The 27,015-nt window shown below is 36.2% G+C and overlaps 1 protein-coding gene across 2 annotated transcripts in view; it reads right to left on the bottom strand.

Annotated features, from left to right (window-relative positions):
- Window positions 1-27,015, bottom strand: part of RPS6KA3 (ribosomal protein S6 kinase A3) — a 74,025-nt gene that overhangs the window by 42,730 nt on the left and 4,280 nt on the right. For both annotated transcript variants that reach the window (XM_036404667.2, XM_036404632.2), the window contains exon 2: window positions 17,780-17,836. In XM_036404667.2, the coding sequence (XP_036260560.1) occupies window positions 17,780-17,836 (57 nt within the window). The remainder of the gene's footprint in view (window positions 1-17,779; window positions 17,837-27,015) is intronic.

Genomic DNA, 27,015 nt, shown 5'->3' with positions numbered 1-27,015 from the left:
CCACCTAATAACCTGAACTTCTGTGTCTTTTCAGGAGAAAATGCTACCATCATTGATTACCAGCTGAATCTGTACAGAGTCTGAAAGAAATATTGTTGAATAAATTGCTGGTGGACATTTTTGGTTTTATATTTTATATTATAATGTGATCAGTTGGATTACATACTACTTAAACCACCCATTGAATCTTAGAGAATCCCAAGGGAGGAACAGAATAGCTCAGCAAAACAGACTGCCAAGCACACATTACTTCAGATACTTTGATCCACTTCTGCTTAACGGTTTTATCTATTTGCCTACTGGCAATCTTGGGAAAGTCAAAAACATGTGAAACACAATGTAATAAAATCTTCTTTATTTACTGCTTTCAGAGATGCAAAGGAATCAGGTGGACATAAGAAGGACATGGAAGTGTAGGAGGAAATCCAGAGGAGAGCCATGAAGTTGGTAAGATGACTGGAGCTCCTCCCTGCGAAGACAGGCTGAGAAAGTTGGGGTTGTTCAGCCTACAGGAGAGAAGTTGGCATGGAGAGCCCATAGCAACTTCCCAGTATCTGAAGGGGACTGCAGGGAAGCCAGAGAGGGATCCGTCATCAACAACTGCAGTGACAGGACAGGGAGTAATGGGGACAAACTGAAGAAGGGAAATTTAGGTTAGGTATTAGGAAGAAATTCTTTACTATGAGGATGGTGAGATACTGGAACAGGTTGCCCAGGGAGGCTGTAGATGCCCCAACCCTGGCAGTGTTGAAAGCCAGGCTGAGTAAGGCCTTGAGCAACCTGATCTAATGGAAGGTGTCCCTGCCCAGGGCAAGTGGGCTAGGATTAGGTGACCTTCATGGTCCCTTCCAACCCAAATCCTTCTAAGATTCTATATTGCTTTAAAAGCACTACAAAACTCAACAAGAACAAGAAAATATATTAACTTGCTCTCTATACTCAAACAAAAATTATTATTTTTGAATGCTATGCAATTATTATGCAACCATCTTTCCAGCGGTTATTTTGAGCACCCTCTAAAAAACAAAACAAACCCCAAACCACCACTTCACATTCCTGATACCAAGAGAATATTCCCAGGCTTTGCATTTTCTCAGGGCTCAGTTACTCTTCAGTCCATAAAAGGCAGACCTAATAGAACTCTGTTTTAAACTAAAAGGAACTCCAATGATATCCAACTTTAAGTTGTCGGTAACTCTCATTTGGGAGCAAGATTTATGATGAGTGGTTGTCCACAAATTTGCAGTTTCCTTTTCTGACATAACTGCTGAATGTTTGTTATTTTAACCTGAACAGTGTTCTGAAAATGCAAAAATACAAAAGCTTTTATAGAAACACAAATCATACGCAGAGGTAATAAGCCTCACTATCTACCTGAATTAAAATACAAATCTTACACACTGCAGAAAGAGATCTCTATTCTCAACCAACTGCACTAATTACATCAGAATAGTGATGTCATCCTGCAGTAAACTAGAAGAGAAGCCAGCTGTTCCATCTGGTATTGAATTGCTTGATCATTTCTTGGTACCTGGCAAAACCATTTGTCCCATGTGATGAACTGAAAATAAATGAGATGCTGGAATACTTGGGTCCTCTGCTCCTTTCTTCCATTCCTTGACAGTTTTCACACAACTACAGTCAGTCAACTCACCAGCTGCAATGGTAGGGTCTTCCCTCCAGTTACAATTATACCCAACTGCCTACATTTTATTTCTGTTATTTATAAGCTTGGAAAGCTCCCATTTCTCAAGCATTATACTGCAGGAGGGTCTAAATAAAAGTCTCAAGACATGATTGCCTCTTCCAGACACACAGTTCTCTCAAGGCCTTCCTCACATTAGAAAGTTGCACTGCCTCAGAAAGCCATTTAAAAAAATCCCCAAAACAACCATGTGTGTCAACTTTTAAGTGGTTGCTACTGGCTTCCACTACAGTGAAACTAAATATAGAAAACAAGGAACAAACAGAAGGTAACATTACTCTGAGTTTACTTAACAATGTAATAGTGTTAAATGAACACTGGCCTAGAAAGGAAGTGAGTGACAAACAAGTTCAGGTATGAATTTAAAATACGATATTCTAGAACAATTTCCTGTACTGAACTAGTCTATTCCAGGCAGTATCTCCATATAAGTAAGCTTATAGTAATATATTTCACAATATATGCCTGTGCACAAGAACACACAAATACACATAGGAAAGAACATCAAATGGACTGTATGGCACAGACAAGTAAAACTGGAATGAAAAACTTTATAAAAAAAAAAAGAAGGATTCTACAACACCAAGGGCAGCTAATTTTTATCATAAATAATCAGCTACAAATTGGAATAGGAAACATGCTTGCCAGTAAAACAAAAAGACAGACACCTTCTAGGGAAGCAGTGAAAAACTATTTAATCATTATCAGACTATAAAACTAATAGCCTAATCATGTTGCTGGGAAAAAAACTCCCAATATTTTAGGTACTTAATTAACAATTAAACACTCATTTTACTTCTAGTAATTGAATTTATGTGAATTTCCTTTACCATCACGTTTTAATTCAAAAGTAAATTAACCCTGTTGCAACATAAAATATTTGTATTTGTTTGAGATCTTATTACAGGAACAACTAATAGATAATATGTTAAAAGAAAACCAGACTTCAAACCCTAAAGGAAGTAGAAACAGTCTTACTAGGCATGTATTTCTCAGTATTAATGAAAAGGCCCAGAAAAGCAAGAGAAAAACATGAGTTTACATAGACTCTTATGCAACTTACCCTTTGGAATTCTGAATTTTCAACAGGAAACCTGAAAACTGCTCTGTGTAAAGAAGTGGCCCATGCAGAGCTGGATGGCATAAGCTCATCAGTGCAGAAGGAGCTGTGTGTTATCTGCAGACCTTTCTCTGAGCATTATGGTCCAGGGACAGCTGAATAGCTGCTCTAGGACTACTAAACTGGGCTCTGAACTGGTATTTAGGAGAACTACCAGTAAAATCCACAATACCATTACGACACTCATTAGTGTTTAAATAGTAAACGTTAAAAAATGGAAGCATTCTTAGTCCGCAAATTTTACATTAAAAAGAGAAATAATCAACTAAAGATTAAAATAATTTTTAAAAATATATAAGTGTATGCTGCAATATTGGTAAAATTATTCACAAGGAAATACTCCAAATCATCTAATTAGGCAGCACAGGATCAGATCTGTGCTCTTACTCGTAGCAGGAAGAGGAAACCCATTCAGAATATTAGCACATCCAAACATCATAGGAGTCTCACTGCACCTAAAATTCTCAGCCTCAGCTTCCTGAAAAAAATGCATAAGCAAAGTGAACTTGCATGATGAAAGTGCTTGGCAAAGAAATTTCAAAATACTGGGGCAGAAATAGGAAATTCAGCAAGAATTTACTCTTAAAGAGGTGTAAGAACTAGATGTGAATTACCTTAAACACAACATCAAAGAATAAACTGCTATGTTACGTATGGAACATGTACTTTGGAAAGGTATTTCTGGATGCCAGATTTCTTCTTTTCTAGATACTGAAAATTACAGTATGAGTAGAAATATTTTAAGCACTTTAATCTTAATGACAACATATTTTAGATAACAGTTGTTAAAAAATAATTTGTTCATCAGCTTCACAATGAAGGACAAAGACTTGAGTATATACTTTTCAATATACTGAAAGTATATATTAAAATTATGATATGCATATATTATTCCAAAGGACAAATGCAGCAGCTACCTAAAAAATGTAAAGTTTTAGTGCAAAAATAATAATGGACCAGTGTATTTATATGGATCCTACACAGAGGCGACATTTAAGGGGTGTAAAGACATGAAGTGACATAGAATTGGAAAGGTGAGAAATAAAAAAGTACAGGGAAACATTTACAGCTTAAGGCATTCAAACATTAAAGTCAATAGCACGTGACTCTAAAAGTAAACTGGACCCATCCTGAACAGAAAGAGTGACTGCATAGTCTCTGCTGTCTGCTTCAGTGAAATTAAACTAAATAGAAAGCTGACTGAAAGCAAGATACCAAAAAACTAAGATTCCTAACAAAGACAAGCATGCACAACAAGACTGGGGGGTTGGAAGGGTCCAGGAAGATTTTATCTGATTCTGTAACTGTGGGATTTAAAAAAAAATCAAATTAAAAAAATCTTTTTGACTAACTATGCAAAGAGCAACAAAAAACCCGTGAGGTTTAATTTTTTTACCATACCAAGAGCAAAGTTAGGTATGTGCAGTACATGCCACAAGTACCTAGAGATTAAGGCTTTTTGAAAGGACATTCTATTTATTTTTAACATGTTGAACACTTTGAAAGGATTTGCATTACTTTTTGAATTATTCTGAGGCCTGTTATTGTGGAAAATGGATGTTCTTATTTGATGAAAAAACGGAGTAACAGCAGCTAAAGGCTAAAGAAAATAAATGACTCCTTCACCATACCCGAGTTCTACCTGGAACAAATTCAGGAACAGATTTCTGAGAAAGTGCTCTTTATAAAAGGTTGATTAAGAAAATCCTTAAAGTCATTATTGACATGAGACATGTGATGAATAACTATCCTGAGTCCTTTGCATCAGGAAGGGGATATTGGAGATAACACAGAACATCTGCACGCTGTTACAAGAAGGGACCCAAGAACTGAGTGCAAATCAAGGCTGGCTGCACGTTCACCTTCCCATGAAAGGAGCATTATCCAGATGAAGGTGACAATCTCCTCAGAAGTGCAGTAAATTTCAGCTGGCAGATGACTAAATACTGATCAAAAAGCTTCCCCTCTGCACACACACTTCTTGGCTTTACAAAATATAGCAAGAAACACGGCACCAAACTTGTAACATCAGAATAAAAGGTTTCATGGTTGAAAAAAGTAAAAGGCCACAGACCAACCCCTTCTGCAGTTAATAGAGATGGAAGTTATGAAATAAAGGACATAAGAAATGAACAAGAACAAACTATTAACCTCACACTCATTTTAAATAAAATCTCTAAATTTTACAACACAATTTCTGGACAGAAAGAAACCCCTCTGTCATATCTTTGCTTTTAGAACTGAGAAAAAACTTGACTAGCAGGACTTTTAAATAAACTGCCACCTTCCAATAACAAACACACATCAGTAGGATAGATGTGCTATACATACTCAAGTTCATAAAAACCTAGTGGGAAGGAAATCTGACACATGCAAAAAATCCTTGGATGGGTTCAGTAATCATAGAAGTTCTTCCCAGACATCAAACATTGTTGACATGCTGACCAAAATCTGTAAAAATTAGGTTAAGGCTTTGACTTAACAAAAACATCAGATAAGAAGATGAACAAATTTTAATCTCAATAAATAATTAAAACCTTTATAATAGCTAAGCCATCTTAAGCAACTGCTGGAGAAATTAATTTAAATACTGATAATCCTGGTTCCAGCATTACCCAGGTTTCACCTTTACCTGTTAATTCTGTACTGCCTTACAGTACAGAAGTAATTCTGTACTGTACAGTAATTCTGTACTGCCTTACAGAGTAAAGAAGGTACAAAACAGAACCATCTTTGACATACAGTTCCATACAGACATAAGTTATCTTAGTTATGATTTAATTTGCTTCTTAAAGACTTGTTCAGATTTCTCACTGTAAAGTGATTTTCTAGCTCGTGTTCTTGTAAAGTCTTCACTGACTGTTTTATTTTTACTACTTGATTGTTCATGTTATTATGGTAGCCTCTGCATCACTGATTTCTGCTGCACAGAGCAATAATCCCCACACTTCCAGCCACAATCCTCCTGCCTCAACCTGCAGTGACCACAGCTGCTGAGGGACCAGCCCTGGGGCTGTGTTCAAAGGGTACTGAGAGCCCTTCCAAGAGTCGCTGCCTGACAAAACCAAGTCACTCCCCCAAACTGGACATTTTTTTCTAAATACACCATTTACCACTTAACTGTGCCAATATTGTGACTTTAACATTTCTTTTAAACAGACCCTATGAATACATTAAAAAATGTTGGTGGATCCATCAGAAACCCTTTAGGGAACTATTTAATGAATATGTTCTGCTTAAAATCACATACTACAGTATTTTTTATATCTATTTTATATGGGGATAATTTACACATGAGAAACAGCCAGAATCACCATTAGGAAGGATACAGTTCTGGAACTTCAACTTTGATGGTCAGGAATCAGAATAAGAGAAAAAAGAAATCCTTTTTGATAACTTTGATCATAACAATTAAGTCAAAACCATTTTGCCAATATTGGCGAACACCTCCCTCAAACATCAGCTATTTTTCAAGATAAGACCTAAATCAGTGTATCAGTCCTAAAATCAGGGTATGCTGTTGACCATACAATTTTCAAAAAAAGCAATCCAAATGCGCAGCAGCCAAGATACTGCTTTTATCATTTTTCATTTGTTAGTATTGATTATGTAGCAACATAGATTTTTTTTTCCATTTTCATTACAGAAGTAGCAGCTTTGCTTTCACCCCTCTTAATCTCTTTTCAGGAATGTTTTGCTTCCTTTAGACAAATGCACTTTCCTGAAGCACATGTACATTTAGTACAAGCAAAGATAAGGCTGAAAACAGAAAAATGGATTCCCCAGCAATTTACTTCCCACTGCTCCAACAATGGCTATAGGTTGCCTTTTACTACTTTGCTAGCCTTCACTGTACTGCTAAGAGCTCTGCTGCACATGGCTGTGTTTCTCTGTCACAGGCATCATAATGTTGATCCCCACAATCAAATAAACTATTTCTGAAGTACTGACTGATATTAAACCTTGGTGCTGAAGTTACATAAAGCAGTTATGTCCTGTAAGGACAGTAAGCTTATTGGATATCAAGTGATTTTAAAAGGATGACTCAGTGTTGGCGCAGTGCCCCAGCTCATATACAGAACTTCCTTTTCCTCCCCTCCCTTGAGTCAGGAAGTCTCCTAGATACATTTTTACTTTCCCAACTTGTTATGAACAGAGGATGAATTTTCAGCATTATTTGCAGAAATTAAACCCTCCTTTTGAGTTATACTTTTAGAAGTAATAAAGAGCAACAAACTGAAAACCAATTACTTTTACCTCTTTGACTAGAGCTTATCGAAATCTTCATTAAGGTAAAAATGGGAGTTAAAAATGTGAAGAGTACATCAGTCTAGGTTTTTTTTAAATACCTTAAAAACATTTTATATACATTCATACATTCTACACTGTTTAATTCTCCTACCTTCAAATTCAAAACTACCTTAAAAATAAAATTCACATTGCAACAAGTACTTCACAATCTCCCATTACTTTGGTAAGCAGTGTTAGTGAGCTAAATCATGGTCTAAAAGCCATTCCTTATAACTGTGACTAATATTCAATTTAAGTCAACACAAGTAGCCACTACTTATCCGCTCATACAAAAACAATTGTTCTAAAAAGCTGATTAAAAATCCTGCTTCTGAAGTAGCAATTATTCCAATACAACAAAAAACAAAGCAGTACCATGCATAAAATTAAGTCAAGCTGATGGAAGGATATTCTATGTATGCTGTCTGTTTTACACTACTACCAAAGAAAAGCAAGAGTAGAGCAGATGTTCTAAATGTGGACATCTGAAGTCAGAAACACAGGCGTTCACAGTTTATGTCTTTGCTTCTTTTTACAAGATGGAAAAACCTACAATTTCAACTAACAGCATATCACTTGTTGCAGACAGCTTCTATTGTTTTACCTGACAGAAAATACGATTTCTTAGAGAAAACTTTATTTGTAAATGTTTAGTTTCAGGGTCTGGTTTTTTTTTTAATCCTTAAATTGTTAAGTCTTTCAGAGGAAAATAATTTGTAGAGATAACAAAGAGAAAATTGCATTAATGTATTTATTCCTTAGCCTCTTTCTACTCTTTTTCATTTTTGTCTTTTTCTGCAACAATTTTGAGATCGTAGATGCCTATGTCTGTATTTGTTTCACATAGCCAACTCACAAAATGAAGACTGCAGACCTGGCTACTGGGACAGAACCCCTCCCATTCTTTTGGTTGTAGAGATGAAGCCAGATAGGAGTTTGAAGAATGAATCCTGTCCCAGAGAAACAAGCCAGAGGACAGGTAAGGCCCTATGGACACATGTGGTTCACTAGGCTGGGAGTGTAATTCTGATAAATGCTTTCTTTCCTTAGAATGAAAACAGAAAAGGAAAGGACAGGACAGGACACTACCCCCTCCTTCCCAAAGGAACTGTGAGCAGTAAGCTGAAGAATTCCTGTAAGCATTTTAAAAGCTCAATGTCACCAAAAGCAGTTTTGCAATGCAGTTCTCTTTTGATCAAGCAGCACAAAATTATCTCATGAACTGAAATGTGCTCATCAGCATTGGAAAAAAATACTCATTGGGTGGAACTTTCATTTCCCAGTAACACTGATATAAATTTTTTTCCTACTTGGTAAGCACTAACAGAGAATTGCAATTAAAAACCAATTAAAGTTAAAAAGCCCCAAACTATTTAGAAGGAAAAATAATCCCTGAGCATACTCAGCACTAATCTATGAAAACTATGAATCCTGTTTTATTATCATAATTTCCTAAATATATACTCAACTCTACATGGGTTGAAAACCTGTAGTTTGGTCTGCAATAGCTAGCACTTTAAAATCAACAGAATGTTGATGACAACCTAAGCAGGCTGCTGTAAGTAGATAAAACAATGCCATTGTTGGACCAAATTTCTTAGGAATACCTTTCATGTTGCCTGTGGAAAAGAACTATAATTCAGGACTATGAGTTGATAAGTATTTATTTTGTAATGTTTATATTAAAAATTCTCTTGATTATAACCCAATCTATGTTCTATTGTTTTACATTCATGTCTGGTTTTGGTGTTTCACTTGTGGCAAGAAAATTCCAATTCATTTTTTAATATGCATTGCAAAAACTAATACAAATTGTTTAAACCAGTACATGGGCTAGTAGGTGTCTACTGCTTTTACAAGTTAACAGACCCTCACTTAAGATGTTAAGTCATTACAGAAGAAGGTCATGGGTTTTGGGGTTTTTACCCCCTCATAGAAAAAGTATTTGCAGACCTACAAAAGGAGTGAAAGCTGATTTGACTTCCAATGACAGAATGTTTACATGTAATGTTAAATAGTTCTGAAACAGTGCTTGGCACAATACAGTACTCCACTAGTAATTTTTCTCAATGTAAACCAAACTTTTTAATGCTTAAATATATGCCCAACAAGACAAATTACACAAAATAAACATTTGCTATGACTAAATTATCATTTGAAATAACCCTAACCCTGTTATGCAAGCATCACTACTCTTCATACCATTTCAGAAGTAAATTTAAGATATGAATATGCCTGAGTTACTTTAACTATCATCACACAGAGCCATATTTTACAGTTTAAAGCACTATATTAGGATGCAACTATTAAAATTACCACTAAGTATTAAAAATACAAAGGCTTTTAATAAAACTTGACTCTCAGTGAGAAAACATACAGCTAAGCTCACATTTAACAACCCCACCTCCCCCTAAAAGAGAAGTTTTACATTATTTACATACAGGTAACAATTTCCTAATAAGGCTGAATTTTATCAGCAGGTACCTTAGAAACTTCTAAAGCATACAAACATACCACAGACTTTTTTTAAAGGAAATACAAAACACTTTGTATCCAAACAACACTGATCCCTAAGCAGCGAAAGACTAAAATTGCTCTGAAATCCGAAGTTAAATTAAAGTAAAACTTTCCCTGTTACTCTCTTAAAAAATAAACTAAGCTCACCCGAACAGAGCGAACACGCAGAGGCAGAAACTTAAACATGACTAAGAAACCATGATGTTTGGATTTTCTGACTGAGCAGGGAAGACCAACCCTGGCGTTTTTGCTGTGACCAGCTGTTCCGGCAATTAGAAAATTTCCTGTCAGGCAAGTCAGACACAGCTGGGGGGTGGGGAGAGAGAAGGGGGAAAAAAAGGTCAAAAAGAAAAGAAAAGAAAAGACATTTAAAAAAAAGACACTGATTTCACACACACACACAGCGTTGTGATAAAGACTGGGCAGCAGTGGTACTCATGCTGCTGATACTTACAGAGATCAGCACAGGAAACTTAAGCAGATTGCCTGATAGCAACAGGCTGTTGCAGATGTTACCGATTCCTGGTTCCCAGAAAAGAACAAAAGAGACCAGCATCTCTTTCAGAAATCACACTACTACACAACATTTCACTGATTAAAAACGATAGCAAGTATTTTAAAGTCCTATATGTGATTACTATATTTTTAAGAATTTAACTTTACAAAATGTTTTAAGATCTCAGATATCATTATCTTATAGACTTCAATGCAGAGAATGCCTAAAGGTTGTTTTTATTTACTAGAATTTAGTTAGAGGATCAAAATGACCTTGTACCTAGTCCTTTGAAATCCTGCACACAGAAAATGCTACACAGATGTTCTAGGCCAAGGCAAACTGCAGAAATATTTAAATTGGATTGCCCGGCTCAAATGTCTGACTTCTGCACCAATATTGTATTGGTCTGTAGAAAGTGAACTTCTTGAAGTAAAAAAAAAAAAAGATCCCTAAGCTTTCTTTCAATGTTTAAAAAGCCCCAGAACCTTCAAATGTTCTAGGAATTAGAATTCAATCTATTTACTGCAAAGAGTAAGAGAGGAAGTTTTTAATTTGATCTCTCTAGATTTACCATGGGAGCTATTTTCCTGAATATTGACACTATCTTTAGCTTTTTTGATACTTGTTAAAACAAGGAATTGCAAAGTACATGCTCCTTTAGTGGAACAAGATTGTTTTTCAAGTAATAAATAAACGAAGGCAAGTAAAAACCTTTAGTTAAAGGCATATACAAGTATTCAGCTATAAACATATCCAGGTGATTCCGTTTAGTGACTGAGTATCAAAGGAAACATACAGCAAAATACTCTAGTCCTGCTTGCACAAGACATGAAAACAAACCCACCCTGCACACAGCTTCCCTTAACTGGGTTCTAACAAATATCTGGATTACTTCATTTTTTGTTATATTTTAATTCCTGTTCAGAAGACAAAGCCAGTAATTTAAGTGACAGACCACATTGCTATCTCTAGCCCACATCCTGGCTCCCTACAGTATCAGTTTCTAGCTTTTCCTTTAAATTGGGATTACACATCTCCTCACCATGAGCCAAGATCCTCTTGTCCAAATGGAGAGGTGAAATAAAGACCTGACTTTAGCCATATCCCAGAAGTAAAAAGGTGCCCTTTTAGTGTTCTCTTGTACTCCTCTAAGTCTTTATTTGTGTCACATCTGCAGGGACGATCTTTTAAACTCTGTGTACTGAATATACACAATTATTATGATAATAAACACAGGCCTTCAGGAACTGCTACTACACAAAGGAGGACTTTGTAACTCAACTGAGGGCTCAGAAGTCCTCAATGCCAATGTGCTTTTTACAGTCCAGTGTGGTACAGCCTTTTGGGAAGAAGTCCTTCCTACAGCAGCAGTAACACAGCATAAAGAATTATTAAACATTAGTTTCAAGATGAACAAAGCTTCTTGAACACAAGAAGCTTATAGCAACACAAGGATTTTAAATATTTCATAAATATTATAAAATTACTTGAAGCTTTCCCTTCTTCGTTTCAAACGTGTAGCTACTTCCTCCTTCAAAACTGAAATACTTCAAGAACTTAAATTTGCAGTTTAACAGCAATATAGTTATTTGCACTTGGAAAACTTAAAAAAAAAAAAAAAGGGAGACCATTCAAGCTCTCTGCCATTACCTTGCAAAGAATAGATGCAATTACACTAAAAGCAGAGTGACCAGGAATCTTCCAAGTCACTAAATTAAACTCTGTTGTACCAGAAAGAGCTAAAGGCAGAAATGGAGAGTAAATGGTAAGAGCAGCTCTAACTACAACATTCCTTAAAGATGAAAAGATACTGTGGGTAAATAATAATTTTCTTATCTTGTGGCTGTAAAGGTAAGAGTGTATTTTGCTGCAGATACGCTGTATCTGCTAAGGGTGATGGGAATAAGGCATTTTAACTGAAACATTTGTACAATTGCTGACTACTGCTCTCCAAAACCTTTTATGTGACCTCCCAGAGAAGTACAAAGCACAGTGCTCAGGGGTCAGTGGGGTTACTGCACAACAATAGCTCTCCTATAACTGGCATGAGTCTGGCAGGTGGAAGAAATTTCTTGTGCTCTGGGAGAACACAGCCTGCATGGTTCCCAAAGAGCACCAGCAGCCAACCAGAAACATTAAGAAACAAGCTACACAACTCTGAGCATCTCTCAGAAGAGAGCTTGCCCTTTTAAATATTCCTTCATATATGAAGGAGACAGGTTTGAGGGCAGCAGTCCCCAACAGGGAAGTCTCTGATAAAAATAAGAAATTGCTTCAGCAAGTTGCTTCCCTAATTTAAAATCTTTGATAAGATTATTGTACTTGTTTATAAGGAGACACAACTGTCTCCAAAACAAAGGGAATGTGGTGAGCCTGTCAGTCACAGTCCTGTCAATTGCAGAACTGCACTTGCACAATGCATTTCCTTTTCCTCCAGTACAGAAACAAAGTGAGTTCATCTCCCCCCATCCCCTCCTCATTGTTTAAATTGGATGATCTGAGTTTAGGAAAATTAAGAGAAACGCTGTCTAGACTTTCAAGAGAACAGAGCTCACAGACACTACAGAGAGCAGGAGAAACGAAAAATGCCGAGGAACTCTCAAAGCAATAGAGAACATTTGGGAATCCATGAATTCTATTGAATGCTGAAACACTGAATGCAAGTGGAGTCCTTCAGATAAACTGACAATCTCCTATACCCTCAGTTTGAGAAGTGTAACAATGCAGATTAAGTCTTTACAGTGCTAGAAAAGCAAGGCTCTGTAGTACGGATTGCTTTCAATTATTTGCAAAAAAACAAGGAAGCAGTACACATATGGAATGAAAAGCCCTTGTTTGACAAAGGTCAACAGTTGAAGAACAGAGAGATAATTTTTTGAGTTTTCAGAAGCAGAATAATGTACTTTTCTTCATAATAAATACATTTGTATAGCCAAAGAAGCAATATTCTATTAAACAAGGGGTGTGGCAGCTTCCATCTGTCAGTTTACAGGCTTTGCAGGGCTACCATCTGTTTTCTCTCCATGTAACAAGTAAGCAGCTTGACTTTCAACATTGCTTACACTCTCAAATTATTTAAATTTTCTGACCAAGATCCAGAACATACCCTGCAACTAAGACACCAAATGCACAAGAAGTCACTCAGAAAATCCAGTAGAACACATTACTGAAATTTTTGCTGTAATCTTTCCTCAACACCTGATGACATCTTAGGGAAAAAAAGTATTCCAGGGCTTGCCTTCTTTATATATTAGTTTGATATCTAAGAGTTAACATTTCAGACCAAATGGTCTGCACTGTTTACAAGGATGCTGTAACTTCTTACATGAGGATCTGCAAGTTCATTCTCAGAAAGCTAAGATGCACCCTATCACAAAGTTGCTAACAAAATTCACGCAAGTTTCAGCAGAGGAGAGTGCCTTGGAAGATAATGAATTTCTAATTTTATTACATTAGACAAAGAAAAAAATATTCAGCCTTTTACAAAGCACAGTCTGGTCATTGAGAAGGAAATGACTGGATTTAAATTTTTACAGATGTAAATTGCTTGCCTAAAAAAAACCCCTTATTTGTTCCAGAATCAAGTTATTTGATTGTAAAATAAAATTAAATACATGAGTACATATATCTAAGTATATTTAGTAGAATACACTAAAAGTAACGTAAGAATCACAGAATACTTTCAAGTGCAAGTTTAGTATTTGCAACCCAAGCTACAAGTAGCTACACAAGTAGCTGTTTCAGCTAAAAATAAGTATCAGTCTGTAAATAACGAGAAATCCAAAACTTGGATTATGGATTACGAACACCTGTGAATCGAAACATTTCCCTAATGTTTAAGAAATCATAGCTATGTCTTAAAGCCTCTACCACAGAGCCAAGAATTTTAATCAAAAAACTGACAAACATGCACACACAGAAAATTGGAATGTGAAGGTTGTATCAGCAAAAGTAAAACAAACATCAAAATCAGAAATGTCTTCATTGTCATGTTAACAGATATGACTGTTCTTAAACATGGAAACTGTTACTGATCACCTGAGCAGGAATACCCAACACAAGTTTAGAGCAGTCCTGAAACAGTGCTTCAACTTACCAAAAGACAAACAAAAGTTTCTGAAACATTGAGTTCTCACTAGTATAGAATATTAGAAATTGAGGCTAAACTTAAAATCAGCTAAAGCCTCTCTGAAATGTTTTAAAATCTAAAAATCGTTCAGTTTAGTTATGCTTTTTCCCTGAATTTTCCTGAATAACGTTCTCATCCTGCATTATTTTCACAGATGAAGACACAACAAATGAGATTACTCCAGATTACTCTGGATTTAGTATTACTGCTTGAGTGATGGGGGCTGTTTTGCCCATGGCTGTAACTGGTAAATTATATCCCTCTCCTAATCTTGACATCCCCATTCCAGTGCTTTACAGATTTAGCATAAATTCATGCATGTAAAATAGAGAATCTCAGCACCAGCCAATCAAATGCAATACTTCAACAAAGAGATTCTATTGTCCACATGCTTCAAATTATTTTTCCAATGTATACTGAAGCCTTTTTTAAGATGACGCTTTTCTTATAAACTCTTTTAATAAAAAACACTGACTAGGAAGACAATGGTCTTAATTTTCATCTCTCCTGACTACAAACAGATGTGTTACTTAAATTCTATCAGAAAAACATAAATGAAAAAGACTTTTTAAACTACTGACTTCTCTTTGCAAGCATTTCTTACTCTACCTTTGACTACCCACTGACTAGTCATTGTTACTTTAGTTACATATTTTTAGTAAGAGGATGACAGCTACTGAGATTTAATTTTTTATCACCTTGATCAGTATATTTCAATATGATTTGTTTTGATTTAGTTTTAATTCTATGTATGCCTTAATTCTGCTTGTTTAAAAGTAGGGCCAAAGCAAGAAGTCAAGGGTAATATGACCCCACCACCTGCACTGAAGAGAGGTTCATCCCAGGTTTGAGCCCGAACAGGTTCCACTTCTGCCTGTACTGGAAAAAAAACCTTTTAGTCCTTGTAGATTACCAAAAAGAAATTTTCCTGCAACTTACAAATGAAACCTTCACTTCTAGTGAAAAGAATTTTTTTTACAAATTCTTGGAACCTAATATTTTTCATATGTTTAATAATTAGGCTTAAGCTAGTAGAATGCAGTGGTAATGCATCAATTAAACTAAGTGTTTATTCAGTTACATAGAATCCAGAAAACAGTACATAAAGAACACAGCACAAATATGATATGCTCTTCACATACACATAAAATGGGAAGCCACCTGTTAAACTAGCTGCAGTTGCTGGTTAGCTTTAACTAGCAATAAAGCATGAAGCATGATTGCAACAGCTCAAAACAATTAATTTGCTCAGTTAACTTACTCAATCTCTGTGGACACAGAGGTAGAAAAAGCAATGGCAGCACAAGAGTGAGAAAGGTAGCAAATAAAAGGCTTTAAATAGCTTCCCCTTTCAGTAATGCTCACTTAAGTTTTCACATCAGGTTAAGCTTCAGCCAGCTGCTCTTACGTTCATTTCCTGCTGGTCCCAGGTCATTTATGAGATACAGATAAAAAAATGTTGGCAACAAGCTATAAAGTCAGCTATAATCAGCACACTAGTTGCAATAAAACCATAGTACTGAACGATTCCCCTTTTAAAAGAAGCAAGACTTTGAACCATACAGCATCTTGGATTCCTTAGAAATGGATATCTTTTTAGCTCCTGATTTTCCTAAACAACTACCAAATTTGAGTCACAGCCATGTAATTCAGACTTTCCTGTTAATTAACTTTACTTTCAACCAAAAACCATGGATCTAATGAAACAATTTATCTTTTGATACACAGAATACTAGAGAGTTCCTATGTACATAGGACGATACATAGAACTGTGTTAAGTTTTAATATTGATTTTAAACTTCCTATCTCATTTGCATTATCAGCATTCTATCCAACTACTTACAACAGAAAAAGGATGCAGATTTCAAGCTTTCACCTTCTATCTCCATAGAATTATGGCAACTTTCTGTCCTGAACTTGCATACTTCACACACCTACCAAAGTATTTTGTCTTCTGACCTGTTTTGCTAGTACACCCTAGGCATTCTACTCCTCAGTTACAGTTGAGAAATTTCATAAATTGTTAGCAACTATCTAAGTGCCCCAAGTCCATTTAAGTTCAAAGTTAAACAGTACAATTTAAATGAGTTTCAATGGTAATTTACAATTGTCTGTATCTTGCACCAAAACAGATTATGAAGGACTGACAGAATCTCACATCCCAGCTCAAGTAGTATTTTATCACCTGACTGACAGCACTGGTTAACTTCCAGCTATAACTGACTGAGCACCTGAAGTAACATGTTGTTTAAAAACCCCTAGAGTAATTTACACCACAACTGGCAACCTTTTACTCACCACAGTCTAGAAATAAATGCAAAGTATACTCCTAAAATACTGGTATGAGACATTAAAAAGCTGAAACAATCTTAACCAAGCAGCTCAAGCATGACAGAAAGAATATCAGATTAACGCTTTAACTTTTTGATGGTTATACTGTATTAAAATCAGGTGCTCACAAAAAAAGCAGCAGTTTGGAAATTTCCAAAGAAAATATAGGGAAACATTTGCAAGCATTCTGTAGTTATCAAATATTGAAAGAGAAGTTTGATAATTTTGAGGGAAAAACCTTAACTGACTGCCAGACACCCACCCAGCCACTTTCTCAATCCCTCTCCTCAGCAGGACATGTAGGAGAAAAGCTCATGCCCTGCCTTAACAACAGGGACAGCACACACCAGTTACCACCATGGGCCAAAGGGTATCCATTTAGGGAAAAATTATTTCACCTGTTGCCAGGATAGTGAGAAACAAAGATGAAACTAAAACCACCTTTTTCTCCACCCTCCCCTTCTTCTCAGGCTGATACCACTCCTCTACCTCCTCCCTGTCAAGCAGCACAGGTGGAATGGGAAACAGCTTGGACCATCTACTCACAACCTGAAGTCTGCACAATATGCAACAGCAGCATATAAACCCTGAAGTCCAACCATATATGGAATTTCAAAAATTGTTTTTATTGGCAAAGCCATTTATCACCAGACCTAAGATTCAGCTAGTACTCTCTAACATGAAAGCACAGCTAAACTTCATGTTTGACAAAATTCACAGGCATTGCAACAAGAAAACTGAACTCAGTATCTTCACATTATGAAATTTTGTAAACTGCAAGTCCGACGTGAAGACAAGGAACCTTAAAAATTATCACAGTAAGGAAGGTTCACTGATCCTCTCTTTAGTAACAATCTCTATTTTTAAGAAGCCTAGGTTAAGAACTCCTTTGATGAATGCTTTTCAATAACCAGCACAATGGAAACTACACTTTCACAGTTGTTCCTCACACTCAACCTTCCCTGAAACACTATTAAAAGCTGAGGGATGAGTTTTGAGAACAGCAGGATACCAAACTAGACTGGAGTCAGTGAGAAAAAACCTCTCTCAAAAATATTAAGATCTGAGAGTGCACCCCATGTCCAGTAACATCAAACAACAAAACACTAGTGGCAAACTGCCATTATGAATTAAGAGATGTCAACATGCTCCAAAATTGTACTGTTTTTATTACAGCCATCTTTTACTTACAGTTTGTTGGTTGATATCATCTTCTCCCATAGGTTCATCCACAATTTGCTGTCCATTCTATAAAAAAGACACAAAGTGAAAATAAATACTGAATCCAAGTACAGAAATAAATATATTGGAAATAGGCTTGCATAGCATGTTACTGTACTCTCTTCTCCATATTCTACAAAAGCAGGTAATTGAAAGTAAACATTGAAATTGAAAAAATGAAAAGTGATTGAAAGTAAACAGTAAATAGGGAAAATTCCCTATTGCTGGCATGTAATGCCACTCTTGCTTTGATCCTTGTGTATTCTCAACCTGGATGAAGTCACAGGAAGAAATACATAAAACCACCTGGCATTTGAAGCCTCATTACTACACAGCTAGACATTATTTGCATTACTACAACTTCTGCAAAACAGTTAAACCCGATGAAGACTGAATGGCAAAAAGTCACACAAAATGAACAGATAAAGGGGCTCCTTCTAAGACCATGACCTTACATAGCAAGTCAGTCTTTATTCCACCTTAAGGAAAATTTATAACTACAGTATAGACTGTAGTTATAAATTTTCCTTAAAAAAATACTGAATGCAATTCTAATTTTACTATCAATTAAACAGCATTTACCACTTTCTGTACTTCCCAAGGGCTATGCTAACAAGCAATACAGAAAAAGGCTTTTGAATTTGAAATTTAGTAATAAAGATTTTAAAAAAATCCAAAAACCTTGAATACCTTGTTGGTCAACAAAGGCTTTCCTTTGCTTGACAGTGATACTATAATTGGAGAATTTCTAAGAGATTTTTCCCTGAAAGAATCTGAATGACTTTGTTTACACAACAAGCATGACCAATAGGAAGTTGTAAATAAAAGTATATATTTACTAAGTTAGGGAACAGGGCATCACCTCAGGCATTAATTCTTAGTTTGCTCCTAAATTTTAACAGTGATTCAGTATCATTTTAGAAACAAATGAAAAACTGTAGCCATGATATTTTCTAAAAAATCCTTTCCTTAGGATTTTTCCTCCTGAGAAGCTGAGAGGCCTCAGGAACAAAATGTAAACAATGGTTATCTGCTGCTGTGGAATGCAACAGGTGGATCTGTGATTGGTCTCATGTGGTTGTTTCTAATTAATGGCCAATCACAGTCAGCTGGGTTGGACTCTCTGTCCGAGACACAAGACTTTGTTATTCATTCCTTCTTTTCTACTCTTAGCCAGCCTTCTGATGAAATCCTTTCTTCTATTCTTTTAGTATAGTTTTAATATAATATATATCATAAAATAATAAATCAAGCCTTCTGAAACATGGAGTCAGATCCTCATCTCTTCCCTCATCCTCGGACCCCTGTGAACACGGTCACAAAAAACTATTAAAAATGGTTACCATTTTCCATTACCATTGGAGACAGAATCTGAGCTCATTTGTGCATTGTTTCCCTAGAGAATCCAAAGTCTAATTAATCAATTTTTTCAAATCCTAATTTACTTAAAAGTTACATACATGTATAAATAGTTACCTTTTAGATGTCAGAAAGTTAGTAAAAGCTGTTCAGAAATTCAGATTTTAGCTTCATTTCACACCTTCCTTCCCACTACTCGGTTTTTCAGCAGAATTCTTCAGAACTTTCCTAACATCTTCTGTAACCACTTCTGATTAATAGAATCTTCTAGCTTGCATATGGCTAGAGGAGAGTCTTTCATATGTGTCAGATGAAATCCTAACCACTTCCAAATTCTAATTTTCAAATATTGCAAGCACACTGAATGTTCAATCAGATGATTACCAGCTCTCTAGCAACTTTTCTCCGGAGCTTTTTTTTTTTCCTCGAAGATGCAGCTAGAAAAAGCTAAATTATAGGAATCATGGATTTCCCAAATATGACACAGGTGGGCTGGGTTTTTTTGAGGGGGTGTTTTTTTAGGTTTTTTGGGGGGCTTTTTTTGTGTTGTTTGGGGCTTTTTTCTGTTTTTGGATTTATTTTTGGGGGTTTTTGGTTGTTTTGTTTAGGTGGTGGGGAGGGGAAGAAGACAGGATTTTCTGATTGTCTTCCTAGTGCAGACATCTGGCACATGGTAGCAGTGCTATTTTCTCATCCTTCCTTCAGGAAAAGCTTCAGGAAGATACTAGAGACTTCTGACATGACTGTGGTCGACTCTGGAAGTCATCTTTCCATGATGGAAAGATTTCTTTCTAGTAAGAAATCAGTGGCATGTGCTATACATAACTACAGCAGTGAATATAATCTTTAAAAGCTGTCTCAGTTAAGGGCAGCTAATACAATCTTTTATCTGTACAGCAAAGGGTAATTTGATGATTCTCCAAAAAGCCCACATTCCCCACATTGTAATATCTTTTACTTATAGTGTACAGGCAGTGCATATTGTATTGTACTATCCTTCCTTAAGAGACATAAAAAGTTAATATTATCAAATGGAAGACCAGAAAAATACCAGCTTAGCTAAGTAACAGAAATGAGTGTTTTTAATAAAGCTTGTTTACAGGGACAAGCTGTATATTGAGTACACATATATCATTACCATCAAGGCCACAAGTCACATACTTCCTTTTTTCTCAAATTTAAGACATAAATTAACATTAGTATTTTAGCTACACACCTCTACATTCTGTTCACACCACAACATAGCTTCTTTCAACCTTGCAATCAGAAAAAAAAAAACAAAAAAAACAGTGGAACAAATAAAATAATTGACTTTAGCTGAAAAGGAGGAGTCTGTAATGTCCTAACAGCAACAATGGCTAAACTCTGGGGCCTAAAATAGGGCAATTTGTATATCAAAACCATGTGCTCTACACTGACTCCACTCCACATGCAGATTTTCAGAAATAGTAATTCCTGCTACAATAGTCATTCTGCTAAATAGTAATGTACATTAACTGCAGGTTAAAAAAGAATTCACAACACAGTAAGTTTAAGTTCTCACATTTACTATTTTAAGACAACTGAAATCAGTTGGAAGTGAAATGCACCCTCAGAAACTTCAGAGAAGCCTCCCTTCAAAGAGAAAAAGGCGAGATCAACCTCTGTTTTTAAAAAGGCTCTAATCTTCAACCTCACTGACTTTCTCAGCAGTCAACCAGAAAAACCACAGCAAACTTCTGCAAAAAAAATAAACTGTTTTGCACAATCTGGTCTTCCTGTTTAATCCTGCACTCCTCACAGTTACTTTTCAGCTGAACTCAAGCAAAACACACTCAGTGGAACTAGGAACAAACTCAAGCAATCAGCATGAGCACCATGCAGTCCTGTCTGAGCCAGAGCACTGGCTTAGCAAGATCTTTTCAAACAGGTCTACCCAAGCAATGATTATGCTAAGGGAATCACTGGATGGTAGAACCAGTTTTTCTCAGAACAGTCTGAGCCATGTAAGGTAAAGAAGAATATGTATATATGATTTATGGTTTGCTGGTATATACCATTGAATGGAAAACAGCTGTGTATTCAGAAAGGCTGTGTACTTTGCAGCCTTTCGTAGGAGTTCAAATGTAAAGCCCAAAGGTTCCTGTTGGAAATGGCACTGTTGAAAGCAGTGTGGAGTGAGGAGGTCAGCAGCACACTTAAGAAGTGAGCAAATGAAACATGTTTTGTTTTGCTGGTTGTAGACTCCCTCTAGTATTTAACTAGCACCAAGGGCATGCCTTGATGACATAACAGGCTGGGAGCAGATCTAATAGTCTGATGAACACAGACTAAGAGAAGGCTGAATATAAATCTTTTGCATTCTCAGATTAGTTTAATTCAAAGGACAGACTCCAGACCTTGATTATTCTTCAGGTGCTCTCCTCCCATAGCAGGACAATTAATTAAGTAGAATTGATCCACGATCTAGATATTCCCAGTACTCTGGTTTCAAAAGTAAAACCTATTTCAGATGGCAACACAAGAGAAGAAAAAATAACAGAAAAGGTCCTTAGAAAATTTCTACTTACACCTGAACGTGGAAACAATCAATTTCTGCCAGGGAAAGGAGGGTGCCCATCCCTTACAAAGGCAACCTATAAAATGGTCTTCCAATCCACTCTGATTCAACTTCCTATTCTGTTTTCCAGTGGAAAAAGTCATGCTAATTAAGGTACAAAATTTGTTTCCTCAAAGCTTTTAAACCTGTTGCCATATCTCACTAAATTAGTAGAAATCAATACCTAAACACAGCTGGGCTCCAGCAGTTTTCCTGAAGGCACATGGACAGGAACACAAAGAGATCCTACAGGTTCTCTACTAGGTATAAAGCAGGCAGACACCAGGGAATCTTTATCAGGCAGCTAGTACATGAATGTCCCCCAAATGATCTGACAGAACATGTGACACAAAAGTCAATCAACCATCAATATTTCTAGCAATCAAAAATTACAGGTTTCAAACCACTGAACTCTCAGAATGTAAGAACTCCTAGGAATTTCCTGACAGAAAGACAGTTTAAAGAAAGTTTTTTAAAATTCAAATTATTTCAAATCTGGACCAGTAATGCACACCCATAAAAAGCACATTGCAGGGACAATGTGGTCACAAGTAGTGTCACATGTTAAGGTACTGGCATCAAGAACACACAGTCATACCAAACCCTTTGTAAGAAAGAAGTACACCAAGAAATGCAGCCCACATCTCTCTACAATCAATTAACCACTTCCTTTGAAGCACTGAATATCCTGCACTTTACGTACTACAGTTACATATTGATCTGCAAGTTGTAATGCCACTTTTTTTTTTTTTTAACTATAGTCCCAGCATTTACTGTAAGAGATTCAATTTGTCTCAGAAGTCTGGCAAAACTCACCTGCACAATAAACCTAATGCTTTTCAAAGCTACCTTTCTGATTAGCACTGCATCCAGATGGATAATTTTGTACATATAATACAGCACCTAGCATCCATAAATACAATTAGGACTTTGGAACTTGGGGCAGGATATCTTGTTTTAATAATAATGTCAGGTAACCATCATTTCCAGTACATGGAATGTACTGTTTTTACATGTATCCAAACCATATCAATTGAAATTTTAAGTGAGCAAATAATTATGTTTCCTATTGTATTCATTTTTCATATTTTCCCCTTAGTTTCATCAATAATATGATAGATAGTATACACTTGAAGTTTTTAGATGTAGTTTAGCATCTCCATTCCTACATTCTGTTAATCTTTGTTCTTTTCTACAGTCTAAAAGGATTTTTTTCTGAAGGGCATTAAGTTTGTCCCCAGATATTCTTCAATATTTGACACCTCCTCCCATCCCCAGAATATTTTCCCTTTGCATTTAGACTATTTTGGAATGTTTAAGTATTCGTTCTGGTAAATATTTTAACCTTTTTTCCTCAACTATGTTTGTCAGCTACTTAAAAACTCTTTATGAAACTGATACCAATTGCATCTTTTGGAATAATTTTTCTGCCATTAAAGTCAATATTTCCTAATTATTAATACTGGAATTGAGCATATAAATTAGTAGGCAGTCCTTATACTATTAACAGAGTTCAGTAGACTTGGCAACTACTGGCTTTTCCATGTAATTGGTGCCTTGTAGCAGAACCACAAAACTCAGTAAACACAAAAAATGCTATATTCCTAGACTCAGCAATTAATCAAGACTTGACAAGCGTTAAATCAAGAATTAAACTGTAAATCAGTGCAGAATGATTCTTTGAGGACACAAATAAGAAAAAGAGATAAGATGTCTGAATCAGACCCCTCACAAATTGTTATGTGGATGTTTTAACATGCCAGTGAGTAAGATAGGTGATGAAGGCTCTCTCAGGTAACTCCTAGTTGTCAACAATGAAAACTTCCAGATCTACCCAACAACTGCAGTTACTGGATTTAAACACATGAGAACTTGCAGTATTATTTAGTCATTAAAACACTGGGTATATATAGACCCAAGCTCCTTCCCTCTGTGTTTTCAAGGGACTCTCAACTGACAAAGCCCAAGAACTGTGAGGTCCTTGGATAGAGTAAAGCTGTGACAATGCTTCTGGCTTGTTTCAAAGCAGCACAAAATGCAGCACTCCATTGAAACACTCATAACACATCTGTGCCACAAGGCACTGTGTGGAACCAGCATTTAGTTAAAACCTTTTGAACTGTGCACACTCAAAACTGCTATTCTAAGCAGCAATGAGCTACCCTGAGAAAAAATTTGTTGGTCTGCAAAAAATAGTTGAAAATAGACCAAAAAGGACCTTAAGAGGTCAGCTGATCTATCTCCATGTACCAAAGCAAGATCAGCTATTCCTACAATGCTGCTCACAAGACATTTATGTCTAAGCTCTTCTTAAATCTTCAGGAGTTTTCACAATCTATTCCAGTGCCTAAATAAAATATAAGGCTTTAATAGGATCTGAATTAATGACTTGTGCCCTAACTTCTGAGCTGTGAAGCCACACAGATCCAAAGCACTTACCTAAATCCTGACCTGATTAAAATTTACTAGATGCAAATAGCAGAAGTGAGCCACCATCTTAGACTTCTCTAGCTGTTCTCTTATAACACTCATCCAAAACATTTTACATATACTGTTAGAAATAGTACATGCAAGTATTAAAAACTCCTTCTTAAAAAAAAAAAAAAAAATCCCACCAGCATTTTAATATAAAACTTTGTTAACTTATGTTCCATGAATTCCACAGAATTTATTTTCAATTTTATTGTCTAAGGTGACAGACTTCTTCCTTTGCTAAGTATTAAGAGAAACAACAGGATGTTGAAACTTGCCTCTCCATAGACAAACTGAGATAAAAGCCATTAACTTGCAAATCATTTAGGTACAAAGCCAAACTTCTTTAAGTTAGGATACTTGGGCAACTTTAACTATGTGATTTTGTAAACCCTATCTGCTTTGCCACCTTCTTCCCATCTAGTATGACTCAAGAGTATAGTTTAACAATACAGAAAAGCAGTCCCCTTTCCTGCACCGCAGTGCTTTTCTTCGCTGGCATTTCTCCAGCACCATGCCAAGGAACATTAGAAAACTATAGTAAAAAGCTCTCAGCAAGTTTTATTCTCTGAATTAACTCATCTTGAAGTCAAACAAGTGCCACAACATTATTCAAGATGCTGTACATATACTGTTATAAAATCTTTGTCTTGGACAAGCAGGCTGTGTAGCTAAAACCAGCTCCAAATAATGTGTGGTCATGTGTTCACAAAAAAACCCCAGCCAATCAACAAAAAACCCAAGAAAATGAGAAAAAGACAGGGAAGAGAAAGTCTCAGTTCCCTACCTAAACAAGTGGATGGGTAGTAAATTATTACGCTTTACACATCAATTGACCAGCCTTAGTAAAACAAAGCCAAAAACCCCACAGCACCCAATCTCTGTTCATCTGCTCCAAAGGGGAAGAAGAAACACACACATTATTAGAAATCACCCATCTTAATATATCCAACTACTGCTGCACACCTGAAAATAGAAGAAATTCCTTCTGCTTGCACGCATAATCTTAAGAGTGACTCTGGCACCTGAGAGTGTACAAATCTTATTACCAAGCCTGCATCTGCACGAGAAGGCAGGTGCAGCTCACCTTCCCTTCCTCCTGCAGTCCCAGGGCCCTGGAAATGCCCTGTGCCTTCCCAGGCTCCTGCCAAAGGACTGGATGCACTCAGGGAGGATGTGCCAGGCCCTTCCCTGAGCAGGGACAGGTAGCAGGCACAGCAAGGCTCTGCACTGCACTTCCCTTGTGTTACACACACAGGTTTTCAGAAGTTAGCTAGTTTCTCAGAATTCATAATAAATTCAAAGGGTGAAATTTAAACATTTTTACATTGATTTTATAGTTTACTATTTTCATACATTCTGCTAAGAATAGAGAATAAGCTGTGGAACAACTTCACTACTTCCTAAAATTCAGGATTTCTGAAGTATAGTTCTGACTATGAAACAAAAGTCAGCTACAGGAAGACAGAAGGAGAAAAAACCCCCATGAAGCTAAAAGCATTTTTTCACAAATAAGTCTAAGTTCTAACAGTAACTAATTTTGGCAAACATCTTATGCAAGAAATAATTCAAATAATATTTACATCCTAAAAACACTACCTTTTGAATATGCAGGACAAAGAGGGTTTTATTTTTCAGAGCTATGCATCGTTGGATATTTAAAATCACAAAATACCATTTCTTCACATCATTTGCATCCAGCTAAGCATGTTTCAATAAATTAATGCTTGGATTAAATTATTTAAATATTCTTTTAACATTTATTTTAATTTCAACTTAGAAACTGTCAGGAAACAGACCCAGACCACAATAAAGTATTTTTAAGATACATACTCACTCACACAAAATTGAATGGCTTCACTGAATAAATAAATAAATTAATAATAAAAATTATTTCCTCCAAAAATAGTTAAGTGGAGTGTTAAGCATACCACAGAGGTTTCTTGCATCAAAAACAACATATGGTAACTCTTACTGATAGGAATGAACTAGCAGTAACTTTGTGGTCAAGGCACTGGAGCAGGTCCCAAAAAATCAGAGTTCATGTAGTTCTAGAAGAGACTCAATGAATGATGCTAGATGGGGTCACTAAGCTGTTGAGCCTCATTTTCCCATCTGCTACACAGGATTTTTTTCTCCCCTCTGTTTCCAGTGGGTGAGGCATTTAATCTTATTTCAGGGAATAAGGAGAGAATAAGTAGCATGGTATCACGTATGCAAGCATATAGCACAGCAATGGTGGTACTCAACCACTTTGCCCAAACTTAAACATTCCCTGAAGGGATTCTAACTTTTCCCAGTTTTACTGATGAAATTGTTCTCCTCTTGAACATCACCAAATTGAAAAAAAACCCTAATTATATGAATCTACTCTGGCCTGAAAAACTGCTTAAAAGTTTCACTATTGGTATATGGCTATGAATTATATCTGGTGGAAAAAAGAACCCAAAAAAAGAAAGCCTCAAATTCAAAACAAAACATCTCCCCACAGGAAAAAACACAATTCCAAACCAGTATCTTGAGTAGGCTCTTAAAGCTGGTAGATCTGCCACCTGCCAAGATCAGTCAACACCCAAAGCTAGTATTTTTGATGTGCAGAAATAATTAAACGCCCACCTCAGTCTATGTTTCAATGTGACTTTAAGTTTAGCATTTCAAATGACAAACAACTACAGTCAGTGTGACAGACCACAACCAATTCAAAGATAACAGACACACCTTTAAATGTGTCAATCTGCTCACATCTACTTTGTGTTACAGCTGGGGCAAGAAATATTGCCTACACTACAACAAACAA

This window comes from Molothrus ater, chromosome 2 (assembly GCF_012460135.2).
Source record: "Molothrus ater isolate BHLD 08-10-18 breed brown headed cowbird chromosome 2, BPBGC_Mater_1.1, whole genome shotgun sequence".
Lineage (NCBI taxonomy): Eukaryota > Metazoa > Chordata > Aves > Passeriformes > Icteridae > Molothrus > Molothrus ater.
Note: the sequence above shows the minus strand (reverse complement) of the source record. Positions and strands in the feature narration are given on the sequence as shown.